This window comes from Coregonus clupeaformis, chromosome 5 (assembly GCF_020615455.1).
Source record: "Coregonus clupeaformis isolate EN_2021a chromosome 5, ASM2061545v1, whole genome shotgun sequence".
Lineage (NCBI taxonomy): Eukaryota > Metazoa > Chordata > Actinopteri > Salmoniformes > Salmonidae > Coregonus > Coregonus clupeaformis.
The window spans coordinates 10571454-10596898 of record NC_059196.1 but is presented as its reverse complement, the minus strand read 5'-3'; the positions used below and the strand labels follow the sequence as shown (position 1 = coordinate 10596898).

Below are 25445 nucleotides of genomic sequence, written 5' to 3'. Positions count from 1 at the left end.
GAAAGAGGGAGACAGAAACAAGTGTGAGGCAGAGGGAGAAACAAACAGAAGTAGAGGGAGGGAGGAGAGGAGAGTGAACGGGGAGACCAAACAAACACAAATGAACATGAGTGAGACAGAATTGGCACACGAGCTCACTTGACTCACTATCGCACCAGTATATTGTTAGGAAATGTAATGTAATGTAATGAAAAGTCAGCGAGAGAGAAAGAGCGAGAGAGATACAGATTGGTCCCAGTCTATGTGGATGTAGGTCTGAGAGACAGAACAAGAGATACAGATTGGTCCCAGTCTATGTGGATGTAGGTCTGAGAGACAGAACAAGAGATACAGATTGGTCCCAGTCTATGTGGATGTAGGTCTGAGAGACAGAACAAGAGATACAGATTGGTCCCAGTCTATGTGGATGTAGGTCTGAGAGACAGAACAAGAGATACAGATTGGTCCCAGTCCATGTGGATGTAGATCTGAGAGACAGAACAAGAGATACAGATTGGTCCCAGTCTATGTGGATGTAGATCTGAGAGACAGAACAAGAGATACAGATTGGTCCCAGTCTATGTGGATGTAGGTCTGAGAGACAGAACAAGAGATACAGATTGGTCCCAGTCTATGTGGATGTAGGTCTGAGAGACAGAACAAGAGATACAGATTGGTCCCAGTCTATGTGGATGTAGATCTGAGAGACAGAACAAGAGATACAGATTGGTCCCAGTCTATGTGGATGTAGATCTGAGAGACAGAACAAGAGATACAGATTGGTCCCAGTCTATGTGGATGTAGGTCTGAGAGACAGAACAAGAGATACAGATTGGTCCCAGTCTATGTGGATGTAGGTCTGAGAGACAGAACAAGAGATACAGATTGGTCCCAGTCTATGTGGATGTAGGTCTGAGAGACAGAACAAGAGATACAGATTGGTCCCAGTCTATGTGGATGTAGATCTGAGAGACAGAACAAGAGATACAGATTGGTCCCAGTCTATGTGGATGTAGATCTGAGAGACAGAACAAGAGATACAGATTGGTCCCAGTCTATGTGGATGTAGATCTGAGAGACAGAGCGAGAGGAATACAGATTGGTCCCAGTCTATGTGGATGTAGGTCTGAGAGACAGAACAAGAGATACAGATTGGTCCCAGTCTATGTGGATGTAGGTCTGAGAGACAGAACAAGAGATACAGATTGGTCCCAGTCTATGTGGATGTAGATCTGAGAGACAGAACAAGAGATACAGATTGGTCCCAGTCTATGTGGATGTAGGTCTGAGAGACAGAACAAGAGATACAGATTGGTCCCAGTCTATGTGGATGTAGATCTGAGAGACAGAACAAGAGATACAGATTGGTCCCAGTCTATGTGGATGTAGGTCTGAGAGACAGAACAAGAGATACAGATTGGTCCCAGTCTATGTGGATGTAGATCTGAGAGACAGAACAAGAGATACAGATTGGTCCCAGTCTATGTGGATGTAGGTCTGAGAGACAGAACAAGAGATACAGATTGGTCCCAGTCTATGTGGATGTAGATCTGAGAGACAGAACAAGAGATACAGATTGGTCCCAGTCTATGTGGATGTAGGTCTGAGAGACAGAACAAGAGATGCAGATTGGTCCCAGTCTATGTGGATGTAGATCTGAGAGACAGAACAAGAGATACAGATTGGTCCCAGTCTATGTGGATGTAGGTCTGAGAGACAGAACAAGAGATACAGATTGGTCCCAGTCTATGTGGATGTAGATCTGAGAGACAGAACAAGAGATACAGATTGGTCCCAGTCTATGTGGATGTAGATCTGAGAGACAGAACAAGAGATACAGATTGGTCCCAGTCTATGTGGATGTAGATCTGAGAGACAGAACAAGAGATACAGATTGGTCCCAGTCTATGTGGATGTAGATCTGAGAGACAGAACAAGAGATACAGATTGGTCCCAGTCTATGTGGATGTAGATCTGAGAGACAGAACAAGAGATACAGATTGGTCCCAGTCTATGTGGATGTAGGTCTGAGAGACAGAACAAGAGATACAGATTGGTCCCAGTCTATGTGGATGTAGGTCTGAGAGACAGAACAAGAGATACAGATTGGTCCCAGTCTATGCGGATGTAGGTCTGAGAGACAGAACAAGAGATACAGATTGGTCCCAGTCTATGCGGATGTAGGTCTGAGAGACAGAACAAGAGATACAGATTGGTCCCAGTCTATGTGGATGTAGGTCTGAGAGACAGAACAAGAGATACAGATTGGTCCCAGTCTATGCGGATGTAGGTCTGAGAGACAGAACAAGAGATACAGATTGGTCCCAGTCTATGCGGATGTAGGTCTGAGAGACAGAACAAGAGATACAGATTGGTCCCAGTCTATGCGGATGTAGGTCTGAGAGACAGAACAAGAGATACAGATTGGTCCCAGTCTATGCGGATGTAGGTCTGAGAGACAGAACAAGAGATATAGATTGGTCCCAGTCTATGCGGATGTAGGTCTGAGAGACAGAACAAGAGATACAGATTGGTCCCAGTCTATGCGGATGTAGGTCTGAGAGACAGAGCGAGAGAGATACAGATTGGTCCCAGTCTATGTGGATGTAGGTCTGAGACAGAGCGAGAGAGATACAGATTGGTCCCAGTCTATGTGGATGTAGGTCTGAGATTGTGATGCAGATATAGGCAGTGAGAGAACTGCTGAGGCAAACAAACATATCTTCATGTAATGCTAAATTTCTCTCACAATGAGTGTAGCTATTGAGAATTTGATTGAGTATGTGTCAATGTCAGTCACACAGTGACAGAATCCATACTGTGTCTATTGCGGTGCTTGCCAACCCTCTCTTTCTGCAGCAGTGTGAAAGTGTCAATGATATAAGACAGCATAAAGCTTACACACACACCCTAGGGGATGCTGCTGGAGCTCTGTATGCCTGAGACATGAGTTCCCTTAGTCACAGTCACCTCTTCTCTCTCTCGACCAACTGACTTTCTAACATCTCTCCCTCTCTCCTCTCCGTCCCTCTCTGAGTAAGGGTTTATTGGTGATCAACACTGACACCTAGAGGTTGCATGGCAGAAGTAAAAATGCTGCTGCTGTTCCCTATGAGCCTCTGGATGGAGTCAGCTGCTGAATATTAATCTATTCTCTCCCATTGTACCGTTTACACACCCACACTCCTATAAAAGCAGTTCACAGTCAGGGACACGTACACACATGGCTTAACCACAGAGTTTTCAAACCCAGAGGCTCAACATCGCGATACTTCTGGGAATGCATCTGGAAGCAGACTTGACAGACCAGACCGGGGTTTGGCAGACAATGGGAGAAGTGAAAAATATATCCTCAGTTGTTAATTTTCTCGAATTCTAAAGGCAAAACCTAGATTCGAGCCACTGTCTTAAGTAGCTGAACGTGTCATTACTACAACCTTGTGGAAGTGACAAACTGGCACGGAAAAAAATAACAAATAAAAAACAACTTTATATCGAAGGAGTGCCTTTCATTTGACGGTCTGCACATGCGCAGTTCGGCACGACATGACCGTTCGACCCGTTCGACCCTATGCTAGCTAATGTTGCCATGACATCGCCTTCAAGTGTGACCGGGTATTTCTATTGGAGAAGCAGTTTCTGCCTATCTTCATACTGTACAGTCTTTGACGTAACCCTTCATACATCGTTTATATTTTATTCATCGAACTCATTATTTAATTAACCAGGCTGGTCAACTGAGAACTAATTCTCATTAACAGTGATAGCCTTGGAATCTCTGTAAATATAGCTTAAAAATAGTTTTCATAACCTACCCATTCACATACATAGGCTGCTGTTTGCATACTGTTAGCAACAGTTGTATGTATTAGCAACTATTAGCAAGTATACACTATATATACAAAAGTATGTGGACACTGCAATTTCAGCCACACTCGTTGCTGACAGGTGTATCAAATCGAGCACACACCCATGCAATCTCCATACACAAACACTGGCAGTAGAAAGGCCTTACTGAAGAGCTCAGTGACTTTCAATGTGGCACCGTCATAGGATGCCACCTTTCCAACAAGTCAGTTCGTCAAATTTCTGCCCTGCTAGAGCTGCCCCGGTCAACTGTAAGTGCTGTTATTGTGAAGTGGAAACGACTAGGAGCAACAACGGCTCAGCCGCGAAGTGATAGGACACACAAGCTCACAGAACGGGACCGGCGAGTGCTGAAGCGGTAGCGCGTAAAAATCGTCTGTCCTCGGTTGCAACACTCACTTCCGAGTTCCAAGCTGCCTCTGGAAGCAATGTCAGCACAAGAACTGTCCACATACTTTTGGTCATGTAGTGTACGTGCTAGCAACAGTTGGCATGTATTCAATGAACATAGATACTTTTAGCAGCACATTACAAATATCAGCACACTCGTGGGGTTTAAATAACCTTGTGCATTCACCCACATTAAGTTCTCATGCAAACACTTGAGCAAACGATTTAAACATACACGTGCAACTTAACAACTGACACAGTTCACTCACACACATCGTTAACACAACGCCCTGAGGGATATGTAGGAAGGCAGCTTCATTTAAAGCAGAGAGCGAAAAATACTCTCTAAAAATGTAGAGACTGAGCCCCACCCAGCTTTGATCCAGTTATAAAAGAGAGAGAAAGAGAGAGAGAGGACTGAAACGCCCATTCAAAGAGAACAAAGATACTACAGACACAGAACTGAAGAGGAACAACACTCTAAAAGAGAAGGAGAGGGGCAGAGAGAAGTTCTATTTCATGAGCAGCTGCAATTGTCCATGTCCGAGCCAGATAAACTATAGCGTAGAGCTATAACAAACCACATACGCAAAATAGTTAACCCTTTTTGTCTCTGTCAGCCTTGTGTCTTCTGAATCTGAGATATGAAGGTGTTTGGGGGTGGGCTGTGGTATGTGTTGGGGGTGGGCTGTGTGTGTGTGTTGGGTCTCACCTGCTGGGGGTTGTTGGGCATGTAGGGCAGCATGGTGGAGACGTGGAACATGACCTCATAGCCCTGGTAGGTGGTGTACAGGGAGTGGGTGCCCGTCGAGTCAGCTGGGGGAAACCGAGAGAGAGAAACAAACACACACACACACACACACGCACAAGCAAACACACGGTTAACATTCCGTGATCCAGTCCCAGTTCAGCACCAGGGCATGAACTCAATGGAAAGAAAGCACCACATCAAAAACCAGTCTGTAGAGAATTACAATACTGTTTTAGGAAGCCACATAACTCCAACTCTTTTTCTAAACGGTTGACTTCATAGGCAGTTATGTAGCAACAGGGTTTTTATATTCATGCACCATATGACAGGAATCACTAATTTTACTCAGTATTCACACCTAGGCCTTTAGTCTATCATTCTATGACTGCAAAAACAAAACGTAACCCTACTACCCACCCCCTCACACACAGACGCACACACATATACATACACACACACACTACCCACCCTCCCACACACACACACACACAGACACACACAGACACGTACTCTTGGTGTCCAGCTGGGCGGCGTAGTTGGTGAAGCCTCGGAGGCACACCTGCTCCCCCAGCAGGTCCATGAAGGCGGAGAAGCAGGGCGTGGCCTCTTCGTTGTTATACATCTCCTCTTCGGTGCTCTGCCCTGCCCGACACAGCAGCACCCCCACCTTGTGCTTCTGACTCAGCTAAATCGGAGAAGAAACAAATATTAGACCGCCTTCACACACGGCTGCCGCACCCTGGCTCAAACAGAGACACACCTATCTAGTGTTTATGACTGTAGCTATAGATGGTGATATCAGAGGTGATAAAAGACAGACACACAGAGATGTCATATAACTTGTGGCTGAGACCACGGCCCGCGGACTCACCCCCTGTTCGTCCAGTTTGAGGAGCTGCTCGGTGACCTTGGGCGTGCTGAGAGCCAGGCGCAGGCAGGACACACTGAGCTCCGGGACCACCTGCTCCAGCACCTCCTTCAGGGGGAGACCGCGCACCGTGCCGTGCCTCCCCGTGGAGGCCACTGCATCCTCCAGGATGGACCCCCGCAACGTCACCAGCTAGACACAAAGAGGACATGGGAATCATTAGAGATGTAAAACACACACACAAAGGAGATAAGATGAACTTTATTGTCCATTGACATGCAGAGAACTTTCTTCCATCTATGTCTCTGGGAGTTTTTTTTTGAGACATTGAGAAATAGGACAAATGTCTTCAGTAGGTGCATATCTGCAATCTTTAAAAGCTTCTTACTTCCCATAGTGCCGTGCACCGGAGTGATCCCTAGAGTGGAGACCTGTACTTGGGGTGTTTCCAGACAGCGGGGCTATAATAATCTCAGGCGCTGAGAGAGTTGTATTTTATTCAGTGTACTCAGAGACCACGGCACCGTGCTTCATTAAAACTGCAACACACTGCTGAAGAGCTAGACGGGGCGTGAGAGTGCTTCACCTTAACGAAGTCGAGGGTTTGGCGTGGGGGAAAAGAAACACCTAAACAGTGCAGGTTAAATTCCAGCTAATCAGATTGCCTTCTGGCACAATATAGATCTACTCTGACACTGGACTTTATAAGTCCTTTTTCAGATGCAGAGCCAATAGTTGCCAATAACCTGTCGTGTAACTATTCATACCGTGTTTCCCCCGGTGACCGCTAACCTCTGACAAGTGCCTCCACTCCATCTCTCCCCGAGAGGCAGGGTGGGAAACCCTATGTTGGTGTCAAGCAGTGACCGACTGCGCCAATCTGGGGCATCTGTGGGGTGTGTGTAAGAATGTGTGTGTGTGCACGTGGATTTGTGTGATTGAGTGAGTAAGTGTGTGTCGTGTGGTTACAGCATGCTGCGTCAGCATCGTTCAGACTTCAATGAGAAAGTATGGGAAGGGGGGGGGGTTGAGAGGAGGAGGAGGGGTTGTGAGCGTTGTACCGTTCTCTCTCTCTGTGGGAACCAAGGGCAGGCCTGAGTGGAGTGTCTGTGTGAGCTGAGCTCTGTAGACACAGGCGGCGGAGCGGCCCATTGTTCCACAGGGGCTAAGGTGATGAGGCCAGGCAGCCATGTAATCCAGCTAAAAACAACAAGAGGGAGGGCAGCAGCCAACCAAAGGGGCACAGCCACAGGACTCACTGGTCACTATTGGAAAGCACATGTACTAGACAGGTAGCAAGCAGAACTGCTATGTACACACAGTCTATTAGGCTAGCTATTTGTGCAGTGGAAGTCAATCTGTCAATCAGTCTCAGAGTATGAGAGAACCTGTGTGCGCAGGAAAGGTAGTGCCAGGTAAATGTGGACTCGAGAGCCCTAAACATCGTGGCCTGGATTGCCAGAACACACATGGGTAAAGCGGCGGTTTGAAAATGTGTCATTGGCTTTGATACTCTTGATTGGTTAGAGACGATCCAATCGCTGACGACTTTGTTTTGTACAACGCCCCTCTTCACCACAAACAACTTCAATGATGGCAGTCTCAAACTAAAGTATGTAGCGAACGACAGAGCAACGGAATAATTTAGCGTGAGTTGTCAGGCTACATCTTCGCTTGAATGAAGAGGTTTGACCCATCACTAGCTGGGGTATTAGTGGAGGGAGGCTTACCAGTGCCGGGGCAGTGTTTGGCTGTTCTGAGCAGGGCCTGGTCAGGTGGAAATTTCCACTGGCAGAGAACGGAGGGATTGGTAAGAGCGTGAGGGGAAGGTGTGGAGGGAGAGGGTAGTGTGTGTGTAGACAACATGGGCCGTGGGGACTCACTGAGGTCCAGTCCAGGCATAAATAACAGCGTCCAAAAACGCACACTCCCACACACACTATGTCTCAAGCACACTCTGCCTACTCAAACAACATTTACATTTACATCATTTAGCAGACGCTCTTATCCAGAGCGACTTACATGAGCAATTAGGGTTAAGTGCCTTGCTCAAGGGCACATCGGCAGATTTCTCACCTAGTCGGCTCGGGGATTAGAACCAGCGACCGTTCGATTACTGGCACAACGCTCTTAACCACTAACACACACACATTTGTCAGCGTCAGTATTCAGCCTACTCGGTGTTCCCTCTAGCTGTGTGTAGGCAGGGAGTGGGAGGTGGGGGTGGGTTAGTACCTCACTGGTTCTGGCGATGATGCGGTACTGGTACTGGTCCTTCAGGTCTTTAGTGTCATCCAGTTTCTCCCTGTGGATACTCACAGCAACCGGACCCAGCTTCTCGTCCGTCCCAAAGTAGTTTGAGTGCTCTGCAGTGACACACAGGGAGAGAGTGTATTCACAACATGTCTGAACATGCCTTTGGTACTGTTAAACACGTGTATTGATCTTTGTAATAACAGCCTTTGGACATGGAAAAATGGAGGAGGGAAAGTATGGGGTTGAGTAAAAGGAGATGGAGAGAGAGAACAGGCTCAGAGCGGAGGAGGGAAAGAGAAGAGATGCTACATTGAAGAGTAGTGAGATAACAGCGCTTGTATGTATGTGGTTTCAATACATGTTCAATTACACGTTTAATTAATCAGCTCATCAAGCAACCTGAGGACATTGATTAGAGCTACAAATGACAGAAAGATTGTACAGCTGAGCCTGTGGTGTGGCGGCACGGCTTGCTCGGAACAGATTCTACTTTTTCAGATGAAGTCACATGCTTGAGTAACCTTGAGAGAGGTAGAGTAGAGAGCACAATAAGAATCTACAAATGACCAAACTCAATTACAGTGGGGAAAAACAGTATTTAGTCAGCCACCAATTGTGCAAGTTCTCCCACTTAAAAAGATGAGAGAGGCCAGTAATTTTCATCATAGGTACACGTCAACTATGACAGACAAATTGAGATTTTTTTTCTCCAGAAAATCACATTGTAGGATTTTTTATGAATTTATTTGCAAATTATGGTGGAAAATAAGTATTTGGTCAGCTACAAACAAGCAAGATTTATGGCTCTCACAGACCTGTAACTTCTTCTTTAAGATGCTCCTCTGTCCTCCACTCGTTACCTGTATTAATGGCACCTGTTTGAACTTGTTATCAGTATAAAAGATACCTGTCCACAACCTCAAACAGTCACACTCCAAACTCCACTACGGCCAAGACCAAAGAGCTGTCAAAGGACACCAGAAACAAAATTGTAGACCTGCACCAGGCTGGGAAGACTGAATCTGCAATAGGTAAGCAGCTTGGTTTGAAGAAATCAACTGTGGGAGCAATTATTAGGAAATGGAAGACATACAAGACCACTGATAATCTCCCTCGATCTGGGGCTCCATGCAAGATCTCACCCTGTGGGGTCAAAATGATCACAAGAACGGTGAGCAAAAATCCCAGAACCACACGGGGGTGGTTGACCTGCAGAGAGCTGGGACCAAAGTAACAAAGCCTACCATCAGTAACACACTACGCCGCCAGGGACTCAAATCCTGCAGTGCCAGACGTGTCCCCCTGCTTAAGCCAGTACATGTCCAGGCCCGTCTGAAGTTTGCTAGAGTGCATTTGGATGATCCAGAAGAGGATTGGGAGAATGTCATATGGTCAGATGAAACCAAAATAGAACTTTTTGGTAAAAACTTAACTCGTCGTGTTTGGAGGACAAAGAATGCTGAGTTGCATCCAAAGAACACCATACCTACTGTGAAGCATGGGGGTGGAAACATCATGCTTTGGGGATGTTTTTCTGCAAAGGGACCAGGACGACTGATCCGTGTAAAGGAAAGAATGAATGGGGCCATGTATCGTGAGATTTTGAGTGAAAACCTCCTTCCATCAGCAAGGGCATTGAAGATGAAACGTGGCTGGGTCTTTCAGCATGACAATGATCCCAAACACACCGCCCGGGCAACGAACGATTTCAAGGTCCTGGAGTGGCCTAGCCAGTCTCCAGATCTCAACCCCATAGAAAATCTTTGGAGGGAGTTGAAAGTCCGTGTTGCCCAGCGACAGCCCCAAAACATCACTGCTCTAGAGGAGATCTGCATGGAGGAATGGGCCAAAATACCAGCAACAGTGTGTGAAAACCTTGTGAAGACTTACAGAAAACGTTTGACCTGTGTCATTGCCAACAAAGGGTATATAACAAAGTATTGAGAAACTTTTGTTATTGACCAAATACTTATTTTCCACCATAATTTGCAAATAAATTCATTAAAAATCCTACAATGTGTTTTTCTGGATTGTTTTTCCTCATTTTGTCTGTCATAGTTGATGTGTACCTATGATGAAAATTACAGGCCTCTCATCTTTTTAAGTGGGAGAACTTGCACAATTGGTGGCTGACTAAATACTTTTTTTCCCCACTGTATATTTGTTATTTAATCCACGACAATACAATCGCTTGCTTTGACGTACTAGCCATATTGCTTTGCATGATATAGGCCTATCCTAGCCAGAAATGTTGGTTTCATAAACAGAACATTCCACAGGACATTTTATTATAACTGTGTGACACACTGAATACTGAGTAGCCTATCTGCTTATCTAAAGTTTGATGAATAAGTGGATATCTCTGATAAGACACATTCCTAAAGTAAAAGGCTATAAACATTTCCATATGATTCATTAACAGCTTACTCCTCAAACTGAGAGCGACTTCTCCTATTTGTGAGTGGAGGAGGAAGAAACTCATGGAAGAACTTCGTTTTCAACTTGTTTCATCCCTGCATAATTGAAGAGGCTCAGCCCTGTTTAGCATTCCAGCTTTTCTTGCAGTATAAATGTCAGCTTTTTGGTTGAGGCTTTTTGACATGCACGCAGGGCATTACAGTTACAGCACCGGAGCAGTCTCATGTTCCACACAGCGTTCAGGGGGACAGGAAGCAGTATTTTTGGAGCGGTAACCTTCATCTCTGTGGTTGCAGGCGTCACAAACCCTGACAACATCTGTCTCTAATTAGGCGCTTAGTCGATTATTCTGTCCTTGGGGGCAGCTATCTATTTTTCCAGGGTCTAGAGAGGTGATGCTGGGAGCACACACACCACACACACAGCTGTTCTGTAGGATCGGGGGGGTTTAATAGGAAGAGACAACGAGTGTCAGGATTAATGTGCAGAGGCAGAAAGGTCACAGTGTGTGTGAGTGATTAAGCTAATTCTTCTCAGAGCTATGAGCTCAGTTTGCCAACAGACAGAGGCAGGTACATGTTATCCTATGGGACCGCCAGGTTGGCTGACCGTACACAGACAGCTGGATGGAGGAGGAGAGAGTACTGCCAGTGGAAACACTAGTGATATGTTAGACTTTTGTGAATTGTAAAAGTAAAAGTAGTAAAAGTTAGGTAGGATCGGTAGGCTGTATTGAGTGGTAAGATCAGATCAGTTCTTACCTTTCCCGTGGAAGTAGTCTCGGTAGTACCGCGCCCCCAGATCCACGTGCTCTATGCTATAGAGTTTCAGTCTATCCATTCTGGTGACCTGCTGCTCTATGGGAACCTCCACCACCGACACACTGGCGTTACTACGCCGAAGGGTGCCCCTCACCATGTCACCCGCACCCCCCTCCCCTCCCTGCTCAGCCGAGGAGCTCAGGAAACTGACGTTGCGCTCCCCATTGCCCCCCGTCTCGTTGCGGAAGTGGGGGCAGCTGAGGAGGAGAGGACTGGAGCTGGGGCCTCCGGGGGGGCCGTCCAGAGTGTCCATGCCCAGGGAGGGTGTGGGCGCGGTGGGGTCGAGGCCTAGCGTCAGGTCCTCAACGCTGGAGTAGGTAGCGTCCAACCCACTCAGAGTTGAGGAACGTGACACAGCCAGGGAGACTGAGGCCGCCGATGCCCCGGTGGCAGTGTTCCTCCGCTTGGCTACGTAGGTGCGCTGAGCAGCCGCCTCATGTAGGTCAAACAGGACACTCTGGGCGTCGTAGTGGACAAAGCTCTTGGGGCACACCCAGGTTTTGTAGGGGGTATCTGTAGAGTTACGGCCTCCCCCGTCCTCCCCCGCCTCCCCTCTGTCCAGCTCCCCTCTGCTGGAGCTGCGGAGCTTCCGGAACAGAGAGGACGTCCCCAGAGACGACTCTGTCCCCCCGCTCTTATTCCTCAACCTGTTCTCTGACCATCCCATCCCTCCATCCTCCCCCCGGGATATGGGGGTGGGGGAGTGGCCTGTGGGGACGGGTGCAGAGGGAGGGGAGTTGGGGGTGTGCAGTAGGCGTACGGGGGCAGTGCTGCGCTGGTCGGGCCTCTCCTGGTGGAACTGGCTGAGCATGTCAAAGAAGCTCTGCTCGGGGATGCCCTGCACGTCGATGGAGGAGGTGCTGCCGTACTCCCGGAACAGATTAGCACCTCCACGACCTTCCACCTCGTTCTCATCCTGCTCGCTCAGAGTCACCTCGCTGTTGGAGCGCTGCCGTAACGGGGGGAAGGCACGCAGGCCTACAGGAGATCCTCTTTCCCCCCCGTACCCACCACGGAACTCCACGTCCTTAGTGCGTCGCCTTGGTAAACGAGCCACTCCTCCCCGCACCAGCCCGACCTCCGAGATGGGGAAAGAAACGGAGGAGGTCGTCGTGGAAGTGTCATCTCCGTGGTGATTACCGCCTTGCCCGTTCTCCAGGAGCGACTCCCTGGATTGCGCATGGCGTGGCGGCCACTCAGCAATTCGGGCGCGGACGCCCATCTTGGGAACGGAGACACGGGATTGGGTGGCTGGATCAGAGGAGGGGGCAGGGTGGCCGTTGGGGGTGAGGTGGAAGGCGGCATGTTGTGTGAGGAGGGATCCTCCCCCTCCGCCCCTCTCCAGCAGGTCTGAGGAGGTGCAGGTGACCCCTCTATCTTTGTAGGTGTTCATGGCGCCCCAGTTGAGCTCAGGGCAGGACAGCAGGCAGGGGGGCAGGGAGCTGGCATCCCAGGCCAGGGTGGGGGGTAGGGGAGAGGGAGAGGGGCCCCACACACACTCTGCTGATGCTGCGGCCTCCACCTCCCACAAACATCGCTTTCAATGGGAGAGCAGGACACTGCTGGTCATAGGCCCAGTTACACAGTAGGCAGTCTTCTCTTCTCTCAGGCTCTGGGCTGATCTGGGAAGGAGACAAAACACACACATTGATATGTTGACGACCACAATAAAACAACAAGCATACAGTAATACACTGTTTCTGAATATGCACACTGACCCAGATTCACCTTCTACTCAATGAAATGACATCACGAAAACTGTGACTATAGCAACTCATCTGTACTAGAGTGTGAGAGAGTGATTAAGGAAGAGAGAAGGAGGATATGAGAGAGAGAGAGAAAGATTACAACAACAACAACAACACAATTAGACCCAACCAAATCATGAGAAAACAAAAAGAGAATTACTTGACACATTGGAAAGAATTAACAAAAAAACAGAGCAAACTAGAATGCTATTTGGCCCTAAACAGAGAGTACACAGTGGCAGAATACCTGACCACTGTGACTGACCCAAACTTAAGGAAAGCTTTGACTATGTACAGACTCAGTGAGCATAGCCTTGCTATTGAGAAAGGCCGCCGTAGGCAGACCTGGCTCTCAAGAGAAGACAGGCTATGTGCACACTGCCCACAAAATGAGGTGGAAACTGAGCTGCACTTCCTAACCTCCTGCCAAATGTATGACCATATTAGAGACACATATTTCCCTCAGATTACAGCGATCCACAAAGAATTCGAAAACAAACCCAATTTTGATAAACTCCCTTATCTACTGGGTGAAAAACCACAGTGTGCCATCACAGCTGCAAGATTTGTGACCTGTTGCCACAAGAAAAGGGCAACCAGTGAAGAACAAACACCATTGTAAATACAACCCATATTTATGTTTATTTATTTTCCCATTTGTACTTTAACTATTTGCACGTTGTTACAACACTGTATATATACATAATATGACATTTGAAATGTCTTTATTCTTTTGAAACTTCTGAGTGTAATGTTTCCTGTTAATATTTATTGTTTATTTCACTTTTGTTTACTATCTACTTCACTTGCTTTGGCAATGTTAACACACGTTTCCCATGCCAATAAAGCCCTTAAATTGAAATTGAAATTGAGAGAGAGAGAGAGAGTGAGAGGGGTGAGGGGATTTGACAGAGGATTTCTCCTGTTGAAACTAATCTTCAGAATGCATGACAAGCAGGGTTATTATCATACTATTGTCATATTTCAGCAGCAATACACACGCACTATCAAGTTTCATAACTCCAAATTAAAATCCTAGCTAAACAGCACTTGGATGTTGATCATAAAGAATAGATATAATCTGACTGGATATTCACACACACAGGTTGCTGCTGCAGTGTAATCTTTCTCATTTTACTTCTCTCAGCTGGCACTTAGCCCAGGGCAATGATAAATATACAGCGCCTTCAGAAAGTATTCACACCACTTGACTTTTTCCACATTTTGTTGTGTTACAGCCTGAATTTAAAATTGATTAAAATTATATTGTTTTGTCACTGGCCGACACACAATAGCATATAATGTCAAAGTGGAATTATGTATTTTATTTTGTTCTTCTTTTACAAATTAATAAAAAATGAAAAGCAGAAATATCTTGTGTCAATAACTATTCAACACCTTTGTTATGGCAAACCTAAATAAGTTCAGAAGTAAAGATGGGCTTAACAAGTCACATAAGTTGCATGGATTCACTGTGTGCAATAATAGTGTTTAACATGATTTTTGAATGACTACCTCATCTCTGTACTCCACACATACAATTATCTGTAAGGTCCCTCAGTGAATTTCAAACACAGATTCAACCACAAAGACCAGGGAAGTTTTCCAATGCCTCGCAAAGAAGGGCAGACATTGAATATCCCTTTGAGCATGGTGAAGTTATTAATTACACTTTGGATGGTGTATCAATACACCCAGTCACTACAAAGATACAGCCGTCCTTCCTAGGGCTGTGGCGGCCATTACATTTTGTCAGCCGGTGATTGTCTTTTATTTTTATTATTTTTTATAATATGTTTATTATTTTCCAATAAAAAATACATTTAAAAAGACAGAAAAACAAACACTGACATTCATTGTACTGTTGAATGGGATGGCAAATTTAGAGGACAAAACAAAACTTAACTCACACATACAAAAATCCTATTAGGTGGTACATATTATAAGAATACAGCATATAGTCATTACAAGCAGTGTAGTTAAGACAAAAATAAATATTGAGTGGAGTACAGCACAGAGTAGCAGCAGAGCATCAACCCAGTTATGAAGCGAGACTACACCATTTATCCAGTATTGGCTGCCAGATTTTGTAAAACATTGGACTTCTATTGGAGGTATTGAATCAAATCTTCTATATGCATTACATATAAATCCCTTAAACCACATTTCAAAGGTAGGTACAGTCTCCAATTTCCAAAATTGCAATATGAGCCTTTTGGCTAATAGAGTACAATAGAGAGACAGCTGTCCCTTCCTGGTTATTCCCATCAACTGTACCAAACAGAGCGATCAATGGGTCTGGGGCTATAACTCTATCAAAGGCTTTAGATAAGTCATCAAAAATGAGAGCCCAGTAAACATGTATCTTAAGTGGGTCAAAGTCCCCTCATCCTGCTTGCAGCCGGTGATTGTCAAGCAAATAACTGCCAGTCTCAGTGTAATTGACCGTTAATTAACATAAACACGTTCTCCTGGCTTCCACGCATAGCCTACAAGCCACTGATGCAGATCTTTGGAACATCTACACATTAAAAAGTCTAATAAATCCATTTAATATAGCCTACACCATGAAAATAATTCCATTATTTTAGACAGGTCTAAAGAAACATGATATAATAATAATAATAGTAATAATAATAATAATATGCCATTTAGCAGACGCTTTTATCCAAAGCGACTTACAGTCATGTGCGCATACATTTTATGATATGAAGAAAATGTACTCTATTTCAGAAGAACAGAATAGCATACTCTGAGTTGTCTTTATGTTAGGCCCTGATATGGCTATGCCATATGGCTGTGGGCTACACTAGTTCAGTTAGCAGACAATATTTGCTTAGAATTCCGTAGCATTAAATATAAAAATTATTTTATAGTATGAAGAATACAATTGAACATAACTGAATAAAATAGAAAGGATATTTTCTCCAAACGATTCCCAAGGAAGTGCACCTATGCGGCTATTCTGTGTTGAGCGGTTAACAAAGAAACAGGTCCTCCTATATGCTTAATTTAGAGTTATTTATGCAACTTTAGTTTTGATACAAACGTTGTGCTATATGTTTTGATTTGTAATACATTCTAAGGCTGCATGATGAGACTAATGATGATTTGAAAAAAGTTGCATGAAAGGCATGAGCTCTGATTTGTTTCTTGTGCAGGCTGCAAACACTTCAGTCTCTCATTCACAATTTGACAAGCACTTGATAATATTCTCACCAGGCCTAAAATTTCCCAGCAGCATCCCCCTCGTTTGGCCGTAACGCCCTCTAAAAAATCCATGCCTTTTGCGGCCAAAGTGTCCGTTGTGCCCTTGGGCTGAATATAATAATTATAATTCCCTTCTCCCGGCTGCCGTGCTCCGAAGCACCTCTCACTCACATGGCTCTCTCAGATATCTCAATTCTTATTAGCCAATGCCCGTCACAGGCACCTCAGCTAGCAGGCTACAAGTGAAGACGGACATGTCGGGGACGCAACTGCGCGCGTCCCTCGTTTCGAATTACGAGGCACATATTGATGGTAGGAAAAACTGTCCACCTTTAGCCTACTTTCCGTCAACCAACAAGATGTGTAGGCCTAACGAACAGCAAAAGCACTAGCCTATCCCCCAGAGTACAAAACTTGACCTATTCTATTGGTCAACTTGTCCTTCTGTGCGAGAAATAAATATTCCAAACATACTCTGGGACAGTTGTGGGATGCGATAGATCCCAAATTAATACAACCACTGTACATTTAAAAAACACTTTTACAAGCAATGAGGCTGATGCAACAGATCAGAACGTTTAGCTTAAAATATTGATAAACTATTAGGCTATTTCTTCACATTATAAGCGCAGCAATGCGCACACGGCATTAGGCTATAAGCGTGAATGTTCCAAAATGCAATAAATTAGCAGGGAATCACTTCTCAAAAGTGACCGCAAATGCAATTATGCATGTAATGCTTTATTATAATGGTTCATTTTTACGCTGAAAATTATCTTCCCCAAACTTGAAACTGAAGCGCTGCCTATATATACCAGTTAGGCTCTACACCGGTTGCAAAGTGGATTAATGTGCTTAATTTTAAGAAGTTATTTGGCCACTTTAGTTGTGATACAAACCTTATCAAAACATATAGGCCTATGGGTTAGGCTACATGAGGTGTGCGACTATACATAGTGAGTCTGTCACATCACGATGTCGTCACCATCGACGACGACTGTCAATCATCTTCGATATCAGATACTATCGTAATATCGCCCAACACTACTCTCTACCATCCTTCTGTCCATTCTCACCCTCCCTCGCCATGTCTTCAGAGAGAAACAAACGAGGATGCAGACAACTAGGCTACTTCATACACAGCTAAGGAGGGGAAGGATTAATAGAAAATTGAGGAGAGGGGGAGAGAATGTAAAGCGACAGAACAGTAGAACGCTGGGGGGGAGGGAAAATGAAAGCGGGAGAGAGCGACGAGTCGAGAGACAGCGAGGAGGAAGAGAGCAGGAACGTGTTCACTGAACCACAATGAATCGCCTTAATATGACAGTCACAAAGAATCAGGCTTCACACCACTGCCCTGTCGCTATAAAAAGCCTCCTTAGACTCTTAATATACCACTACTTTATTCAGGGTCTTCTCCTCTCAACTATCTCTCTGTTTTACTCTCTCCTTTCTGTGTCCCTCTATACCTAGGCTAATCTATCTCCATTTTATTCAGTCTCTTCCCCGCTCAAACTCTCTCTCCTCTCCTTCATCGCTCCATCCCTATCGGTTTCTTTAGCTTTATCCCTGTTTCTGTATCTCGCCATTCAGGCTTATGATCCGTCAATCCTTCTTCTCATTCCGTCCCGACATCTGTTTCCAGTAAGCTTATGATCCAGGCAATTTCCCAGTCTGACATTGTTTAATGATGTTAGCTACTGGTATGAGGAAAATGATGTTTTGTGAGGATCGTAATCCTTTCCGCACAGTTTCTATTCATCATTCTATTATAATATTGAGCGTTACATCTCACAAGGCAGAGAGTGAATGAAACTTGTGTACGTTCTGCACAATCCTCTGTGAATCACTTTTGGCATAAGACAGCATTACACACATATACACACCATGTACAAAACTCATTCACAGTGAAAAAAAAAAAAAAAACTGTCAGTTGAGCACCAGACGACCACACAAATGTATCATGTCTTTGTTTTGGGGAAATACAGGCGATTCCAAGGGTCCTGCTCTGATCCTGCTGCTACGGCACAAAGTCTTTCCTCATCCGGCGCGTTGGCCGTGATATGCTATCAGTCCCAATCCCAGCTAGGCTCCAGCTGCAGCAGCCGGAGAAAGGGCCCTTTATTTAGCTGAACGCCAGTCAGGAGAGTGGAAGTGTGGAAGTTCTGTCATGTCTCTGGGTGTCCACAACACTGAGCCAAGGCCGACAGACACAGTAGAACTGGGCCACAACTACTACGCACAAGCTGGAGGGAGGACAGACAGACACAGACTACCACAGCCACACAACTAAACAGGACATGTTTGACAAACACATCTTGTTATGCAGTGCACTGATAACTTTCTAATTCAACTAAAGGTGCAATGTTATTTGATGTCTTCGCTAGCCTTCACAGTTCACAGAATCTTTCCAAAACTGAAAGAGATGGGCCGCCACAGCCCAAAATAGGAGCTGCAAGAAATGTCCTCCAGACAGACCCATCGCAACCCAAGGCACAGAGGACGGCACACATAGGTGAAAGGGATGAGTTTTATTCCCAAACCATGTGAAACGCTAAATAGAGTTAAGTAGGAGAGGCAGAAAATGGCAAGGGCCATAGGAAACATAGGAGCCACAGGAACATGAAGGGCTTTGAGGCCCCCAGGCAGACAGAGCTCTGGCCCCAACTACAGAAGATGTAAAGCAGGAATGTAATGCCTTTTAATTACTCCCATAGCAATTAGTTAGGCCTCTGAAGATGCTTCCCCCGCCACCTCCCTCTCGGAGTGCCTGTGCACCGTGCAGCCCTGGCCCACACAATGCAAACACACACTGGAGCTGGTAATTACACTACTCACTCATCATAATCACAGAGAGAGCAACGAGAGAGCTACAGCTACCAGAGAAATTACTGTACACAACATGACACATGCTCCAGATGGAGATGGAGAGAGCTGTTGTTACTGTATCGTGACAATGCCAAGTGACCAAGGTCAAGAAAAAGTCACTTGTGGAACAGACCACCTCGCAGGATAATAATGCATTTGAGACAAAGAGGTAGCCTACGCATAGAATAGTGACATAATTAAGCAATAAGGCCCGAGGGGGAGTGGTATATGGCCAATATACCACGGCTAAGGGCTGTTCTCAAGCATGACGCAACGCGGAGTGCCTGGATACAGACCTTAGCCGTGGTATATTGGCCATATACCACAAACCCCCGAGGTGCCTTATTGCTATTATAAACTGGTTACCAACGTAATTAGAGCAGTTAAAATAAATGTTTTGTCATACCCTCTGTCAGCCAATCAGCATTCTGGGCTCGAACCACCCAGTTTATAATTAATTATATAACACGTGGAATACACATTAGGACAGAGGTGAGAAACCCATACACAACAGCAGGTGCTTTCAGATACTTTGATCAAAGACACTGAAAGGCCTACACACCCAATCCATGACCTTACTACTATTAGGCATACTCAAATGTAGGCTAAGTCGTACAAAGATGACATTGACAACTTGAGAGGGTGGCAGGCAGTGGTGAGTGACCCGAGGAGGGATTCAATATAACATGAATAGTCTAATATTAGCTGTGGTGACGGCAAGATGGCGTAGTCGGTTGTGTTCGGAGCAGATGGTGATACATACTGTATGACTGGCAGACAGCCGGCAGCGATGGGACATCACAGCACAGCACTGTGGGACAACACACCCTGACAGGACGGCAACCCTGCTCCCTGGGACCACAGCTCAGACATACAGGGCTTGGGTCCGTATTCATAAAGCATCTCAGGGTAGGATTGCTGATCTATGACCAGTTCTGGCTTTTAGGTCATATTTAATAAATTATGTAGACAAGGGGGACCTGATCCTAGATCAGCATTTCTACTCTGAGGCGCTTTATGAATACCAGCCCTGGTATAGATAGACTACAAAAGAGACTGGGCTGTGTGGTCTTCATATACAACCCCCAGGGCCGGGGTAAAATATACATGAAAATGAGAATTAAGTGCTGAAATAAATGTAGCCAAACAGTACTTTGCAAACTGATAGAGCGTGAGTGGAGGACATGACACACGACCCTTAATGTCTGTTCAGTTGCCAAAATGTTAGCGTCCTTTATCCTTATTAGGAGACAAAATTGTTGTAATGAGTGAAAGCTGACCTGATAATGAATAAATAGATGATCAGTGAGTGGTGGAGATGACTAGGACCTTACTGTCGCTTCAGTTGGCTGTGAATGTGTAACGATGCAGAAAGTTCAGCTCTATTATACTCTGGTTGTTGAAGGGTTCCTGTGGTGAGTCTGTCTCAAGCTATTCCAGGCTGACTGTCTCTCCGTCTACTTGATCTCACCCCACTGGCTTTCCCTGCAACCTGACCACAGCTCTGACCCTAACCAAACCCCTGTGCCACATGATATAGGCGTATCTATGGTTTCCCAGAGACTCTTGTCTGATGGATTTGATCAACTTTGCCGGACTCCAGTCCTGGAGGGCTGCAGTGTTTTTTGCTAAAGTGGAGGCTTGGAAAACCTTGCACACACACTGCAGCCCTTGTTTATCACCCGTATCTTGGCGTGTCCTCCAGGTTTGCTGTGCTTCCCTACTGACAGGTCTTGTCAGGCTCAGGGTCTCTGAGCTGCCTCTCCCTGCTGTGATTGTCATTGATTTCCTGTGACATTGTTTTGCACTCTATCCCTGATAACCTCTACTTTCACTGCTGTGGTATACTCTGTCATACAGACAGAATGCTAGCCTGGAGGAGAAGCATGGGCAGGGAGTGATACACATACACCCACATGCTGACAGACATGTGCACTGCGAAAACGCACACATTTGCATTGTGCACACACGCATAGGAGAAGGGTGCATGAGCGGGGAATGAGGGGCGACCTACATTCTTCTCCTTCTCCACTTGGTTGCCTGTGATCTGAAGTAGGGTGAAGGGCAGTGGAAGTTTGGAGAGTTGTTGCGAGGGGAGGTGGAGATACGGTGAAGGTCGCTATCGATGCCTTGTACTCTCTACCATGGACATACAGTTGAAGTCGGAAGTTTACATACACTTAGGTTGGAGTCATTAAAACTTGTTTTTCAACCACTCCACACATTTCTTGTTAACAAACTATCGTTTTGGCAAGTCGGTTAGGACATCTACTTTGTGCATGACACGTAATTTTTCCAAAAATTGTTTACAGACAGATTATTTCACTTATAATTCACTGTATCACAATTCCAGTGGGTCAGAAGTTTACATACACTAAGTTGACTGTGCCTTTAAACAGCTTGGAAAATTCCAGAAAATGTCATGGCTTTAGAAGCTTCTGATAGGCTAATTGACATCATTTGAATCAATTGGAGGTGTACCTGTGGATGTATTTCAAGGCCTACCTTCAAACTCAGTGTATCTTTGCTTGACATCATGGGAAAATCAAAAGAAATCAGCCAAAACCTCAGAAAATAAATGGTTCATCCTTGGGAGCAATTTCCAAACGCCTGAAGGTACCACGTTCATCTGTACAAAAAAATAGTACGCAAGTATAAACACCATGGGACCACGCAGCCATCATACTGCTCAGGAAGGAGACGCGTTCTGTCTGCTAGAGATGAACGTACTTTGGTGCGAAAAGTGCAAATCAATCCCAGAACAACAGCAAAGGACCTTGTGAAGATGCTGGAGAAAAAAGGTACAAAAGTATTTATATCCACAGTAAAATGAGTCCGATATCGACATAACTTGAAAGGCCGCTCAGCAAGGAAGAAGCCACTGTTCCAAAACCGCCATAAAAAAAGCCAGACTACGGTTTGCAACTGCACATGGGTACAAAGTTCGTACTTTTTGGAGAAATGTCCTCTGGACTGATGAAACAAAAATAGAACTGTTTGGCCATAATGACCATTGTTATGTTTGGAGGAAAAAGGGTGATGTTTGCAAGCCAAAGAACACCATCCCAACCGTGAAGCACGGTGGTGGCAGCATCATGCTGTGGGGGTCCTCTGCTGCAGGAGGGACTGGTGCACTTCACAAAATAAATGGCATCGTGAGGAAGGAAAATTATGTGGATATATTGAAGCAACATCTCAAGACATCAGTCAGGAAGTTAAAGCTTGGTCGCAAATGGGTCTTCCAAATGGAAAATGTACCCCAAGCATACTTCCAAAGTTGTGGCAAAATGGCTTAAGGACAACAAAGTCAAAGTATTGGAGTGGCCATCACAAAGCCCTGACCTCAATCCTATAGAACATTTGTGGGCAGAACTGAAAAAGCGTGTGCGAGCAAGGAGGCCTACAAACCTGACTCCGTTAGGCCAGCTCTGTCAGGAGGAATGGGCCAAAATTCACCCAACTTATTGTGGGAAGCGTTTGACCCAAGTTAAACAATTTAAAGGCAATGCTACCAAATACTAATTGAGTGTATGTAAACTTCTGACCCACTGGGAATGTGATGAAAGAAATAAAAGCTGAAATAAATAATTCTCTCTACTATTATTCTGACATTCTTAAAATAAAGTGGTGATCCTAACTGACCTAAGACAGGGAATTTTTACTAGGATTAAATGTCAAGAATTGTGAAAAACTGAGTTTAAATGTATTTGGCTAAGGTGTATGTAAACTTCCGACTTCAACTGTGGGCTTACACAAATCCTTACATTTATAACATTTGGAGGTAGTAAGGTTTACACATCAGCATAAGGCAATGCGACATCTGAACTTCTCCCCTCTGAGTGGATGAGATGAACCCTCATCTACACACCATTGATTCAGCTTTCATGAGGCTTACTGTTACAGCTCATTTCTAAAGCGTGACCCGAGTCCGTCATGCTGAGCAGCGGTACTTTTAACCCCAATCAGAATCAGCTATGCAAATAGGCTATTCATCATAATTTCACTGAGACCTTTCCAGCGACTTCACTTTAATACCACTTTAATCTACTGCTGTGGTGCATTCTAGCACTGGGGTAGACAGCCACTTTAGAGAACAGGGAGAATGCACTGACTTGGAAAGAGGGAAAGCTAATAGCAGTCAACTGCATTATTACCTCTAAAAGAGGGGGGATCGATAGTTACATATGATGATTTTAACAATATATCGTATCGTTTTGACAATATATTAATATTGCGCTGGTTGGCTGTACCAAAACTCCAGTATTTTTCCTTCATAGCTTGTTCTCAACCTTCTTTTTAAACAAGGAGCCAATTTGTTTTCAGCACTTTTATTTCCATGACTGATCAAAACTCGTTTTCTCATGGCTCTCTTGTCCCTCTGCAGCAGACATATGGTGAGCAATATGTTTGGAACATGGAATTCGCAATAAAATCACAGTATTGAATTGCAATACATATAGAATCGTGAGAATCGCAAAATATATCTAGCAATTCCCAGCCCTACTGGACGTGATACATTTAAAGGAATATTACCAGTACAGTAAAAACAGGACTACAGTGGGGGAAAAAAGTATTTAGTCAGCCACAAATTGTGCAAGTTCTCCCACTTAAAAAGATGAGAGAGGCCTGCAATTTTCATCATAGGTACACGTCAACTATGACAGACAAATTGAGGAAAAAAAATCCAGAAAATCACATTGTAGGATTTTTAATGAATTTATTTGCAAATTATGGTGGAAAATAAGTATTTGGTCACCTACAAACAAGCAAGATTTCTGGCTCTCACAGACCTGTAACTTATTCTTTAAGAGGCTCCTCTGTCCTCCACTCGTTACCTCTATTAATGGCACCTGTTTAAACTTGTTATCAGTATAAAAGACACCTGTCCACAACCTCAAACAGTCACACTCCAAACTCCACTATGGCCAAGACCAAAGAGCTGTCAAAGGACACCAGAAACAAAATTGTAGACCTGCACCAGGCTGGGAAGACTGAATCTGCAATAGGTAAGCAGCTTGGTTTGAAGAAATCAACTGTGGGAGCAATTATTAGGAAATGGAAGACATACAAGACCACTGATAATCTCCCTCGATCTGGGGCTCCACGCAAGATCTCACCCCGTGGGGTCAAAATGATCACAAGAACGGTGAGCAAAAATCCCAGAACCACACAGGGGGACCTAGTGAATGACCTGCAGAGAGCTGGGACCAAAGAAACAAAGCCTACCATCAGTAACACACTACGCCGCCAGGGACACAAATCCTGCAGTGCCAGACGTGTCCCCCTGCTTAAGCCAGTACATGTCCAGGCCCGTCTGAAGTTTGCTAGAGTGCATTTGGATGATCCAGAAGAGGATTGGGAGAATGTCATATGTCATATGGTCAGATGAAACCAAAATAGAACTTGTCGTGTTTGGAGGACAAAGAATGCTGAGTTGCATCCAAAGAACACCATACCTACTGTGAAGCATGGGGGTGGAAACATCATGCTTTGGGGCTGTTTTTCTGCAAAGGGACCAGGACGACTGATCCGTGTAAAGGAAAGAATGAATGGGGCCATGTATCGTGTGATTTTGAGTGAAAACCTCCTTCCATCAGCAAGGGCATTGAAGATGAAACGTGGCTGGGTCTTTCAGCATGACAATGCTCTCAAACACACCGTCCGGGCAACGAAGGAGTGGCTTCGTATGAAGCATTTCAAGGTCCTGGAGTGGCCTAGCCAGTCTCCAGATCTTAACCCCATAGAAAATCTTTGGAGGGAGTTGAAAGTCCGTGTTGCCCAGCGACAGCCCCAAAACATCACTGCTCTAGAGGAGATCTGCATGGAGGAATGGGCCAAAATACCAGCAACAGTGTGGGAAAACCTTGTGAAGACTTACAGAAAACGTTTGACCTGTGTCATTGCCAACAAAGGGTATTTAACAAAGTATTGAGAAACTTTTGTTATTGACCAAATACTTATTTTCCACCATAATTTGCAAATAAAATCATTAAAAATCCTACAATGTGATTTTCTGGATTTTTTTTTCTCATTTTGTCTGTCATAGTTGACGTGTACCTATGATGAAAATTACAGGCCTCTCTCATCTTTTTAAGTGGGAGAACTTGCACAATTGGTGGCTAACTAAATACTTTTTTCCCCCACTGTATATGGATAAGTGTAGATCCCTTTCATAGGAGTAAGAGGCAGAGGTAAGATCAGAAAAAAATGGATTTCCTGCTTAAGACTTTTAGCAAAAATACCCTCAATTTTTTTTACCTGAAATTGTA

At 45.0% G+C, this 25445-nt stretch overlaps 1 protein-coding gene across 1 annotated transcript in view; it reads right to left on the bottom strand.

The window, feature by feature from the left end:
* The window catches only part of LOC121560503 (signal-induced proliferation-associated 1-like protein 3), a 101667-nt gene that overhangs the window by 29317 nt on the left and 46905 nt on the right, over positions 1-25445 (bottom strand). The window contains exons 3-7 of the mRNA XM_041873457.2: positions 11291-12972; positions 8091-8221; positions 5859-6047; positions 5498-5672; positions 4949-5052 (exon numbers count right to left, since the gene is read on the bottom strand). Of these exons, the coding sequence (XP_041729391.1) occupies positions 4949-5052; positions 5498-5672; positions 5859-6047; positions 8091-8221; positions 11291-12743 (2052 nt within the window). The 5' untranslated portion in view covers positions 12744-12972. The remainder of the gene's footprint in view (positions 1-4948; positions 5053-5497; positions 5673-5858; positions 6048-8090; positions 8222-11290; positions 12973-25445) is intronic.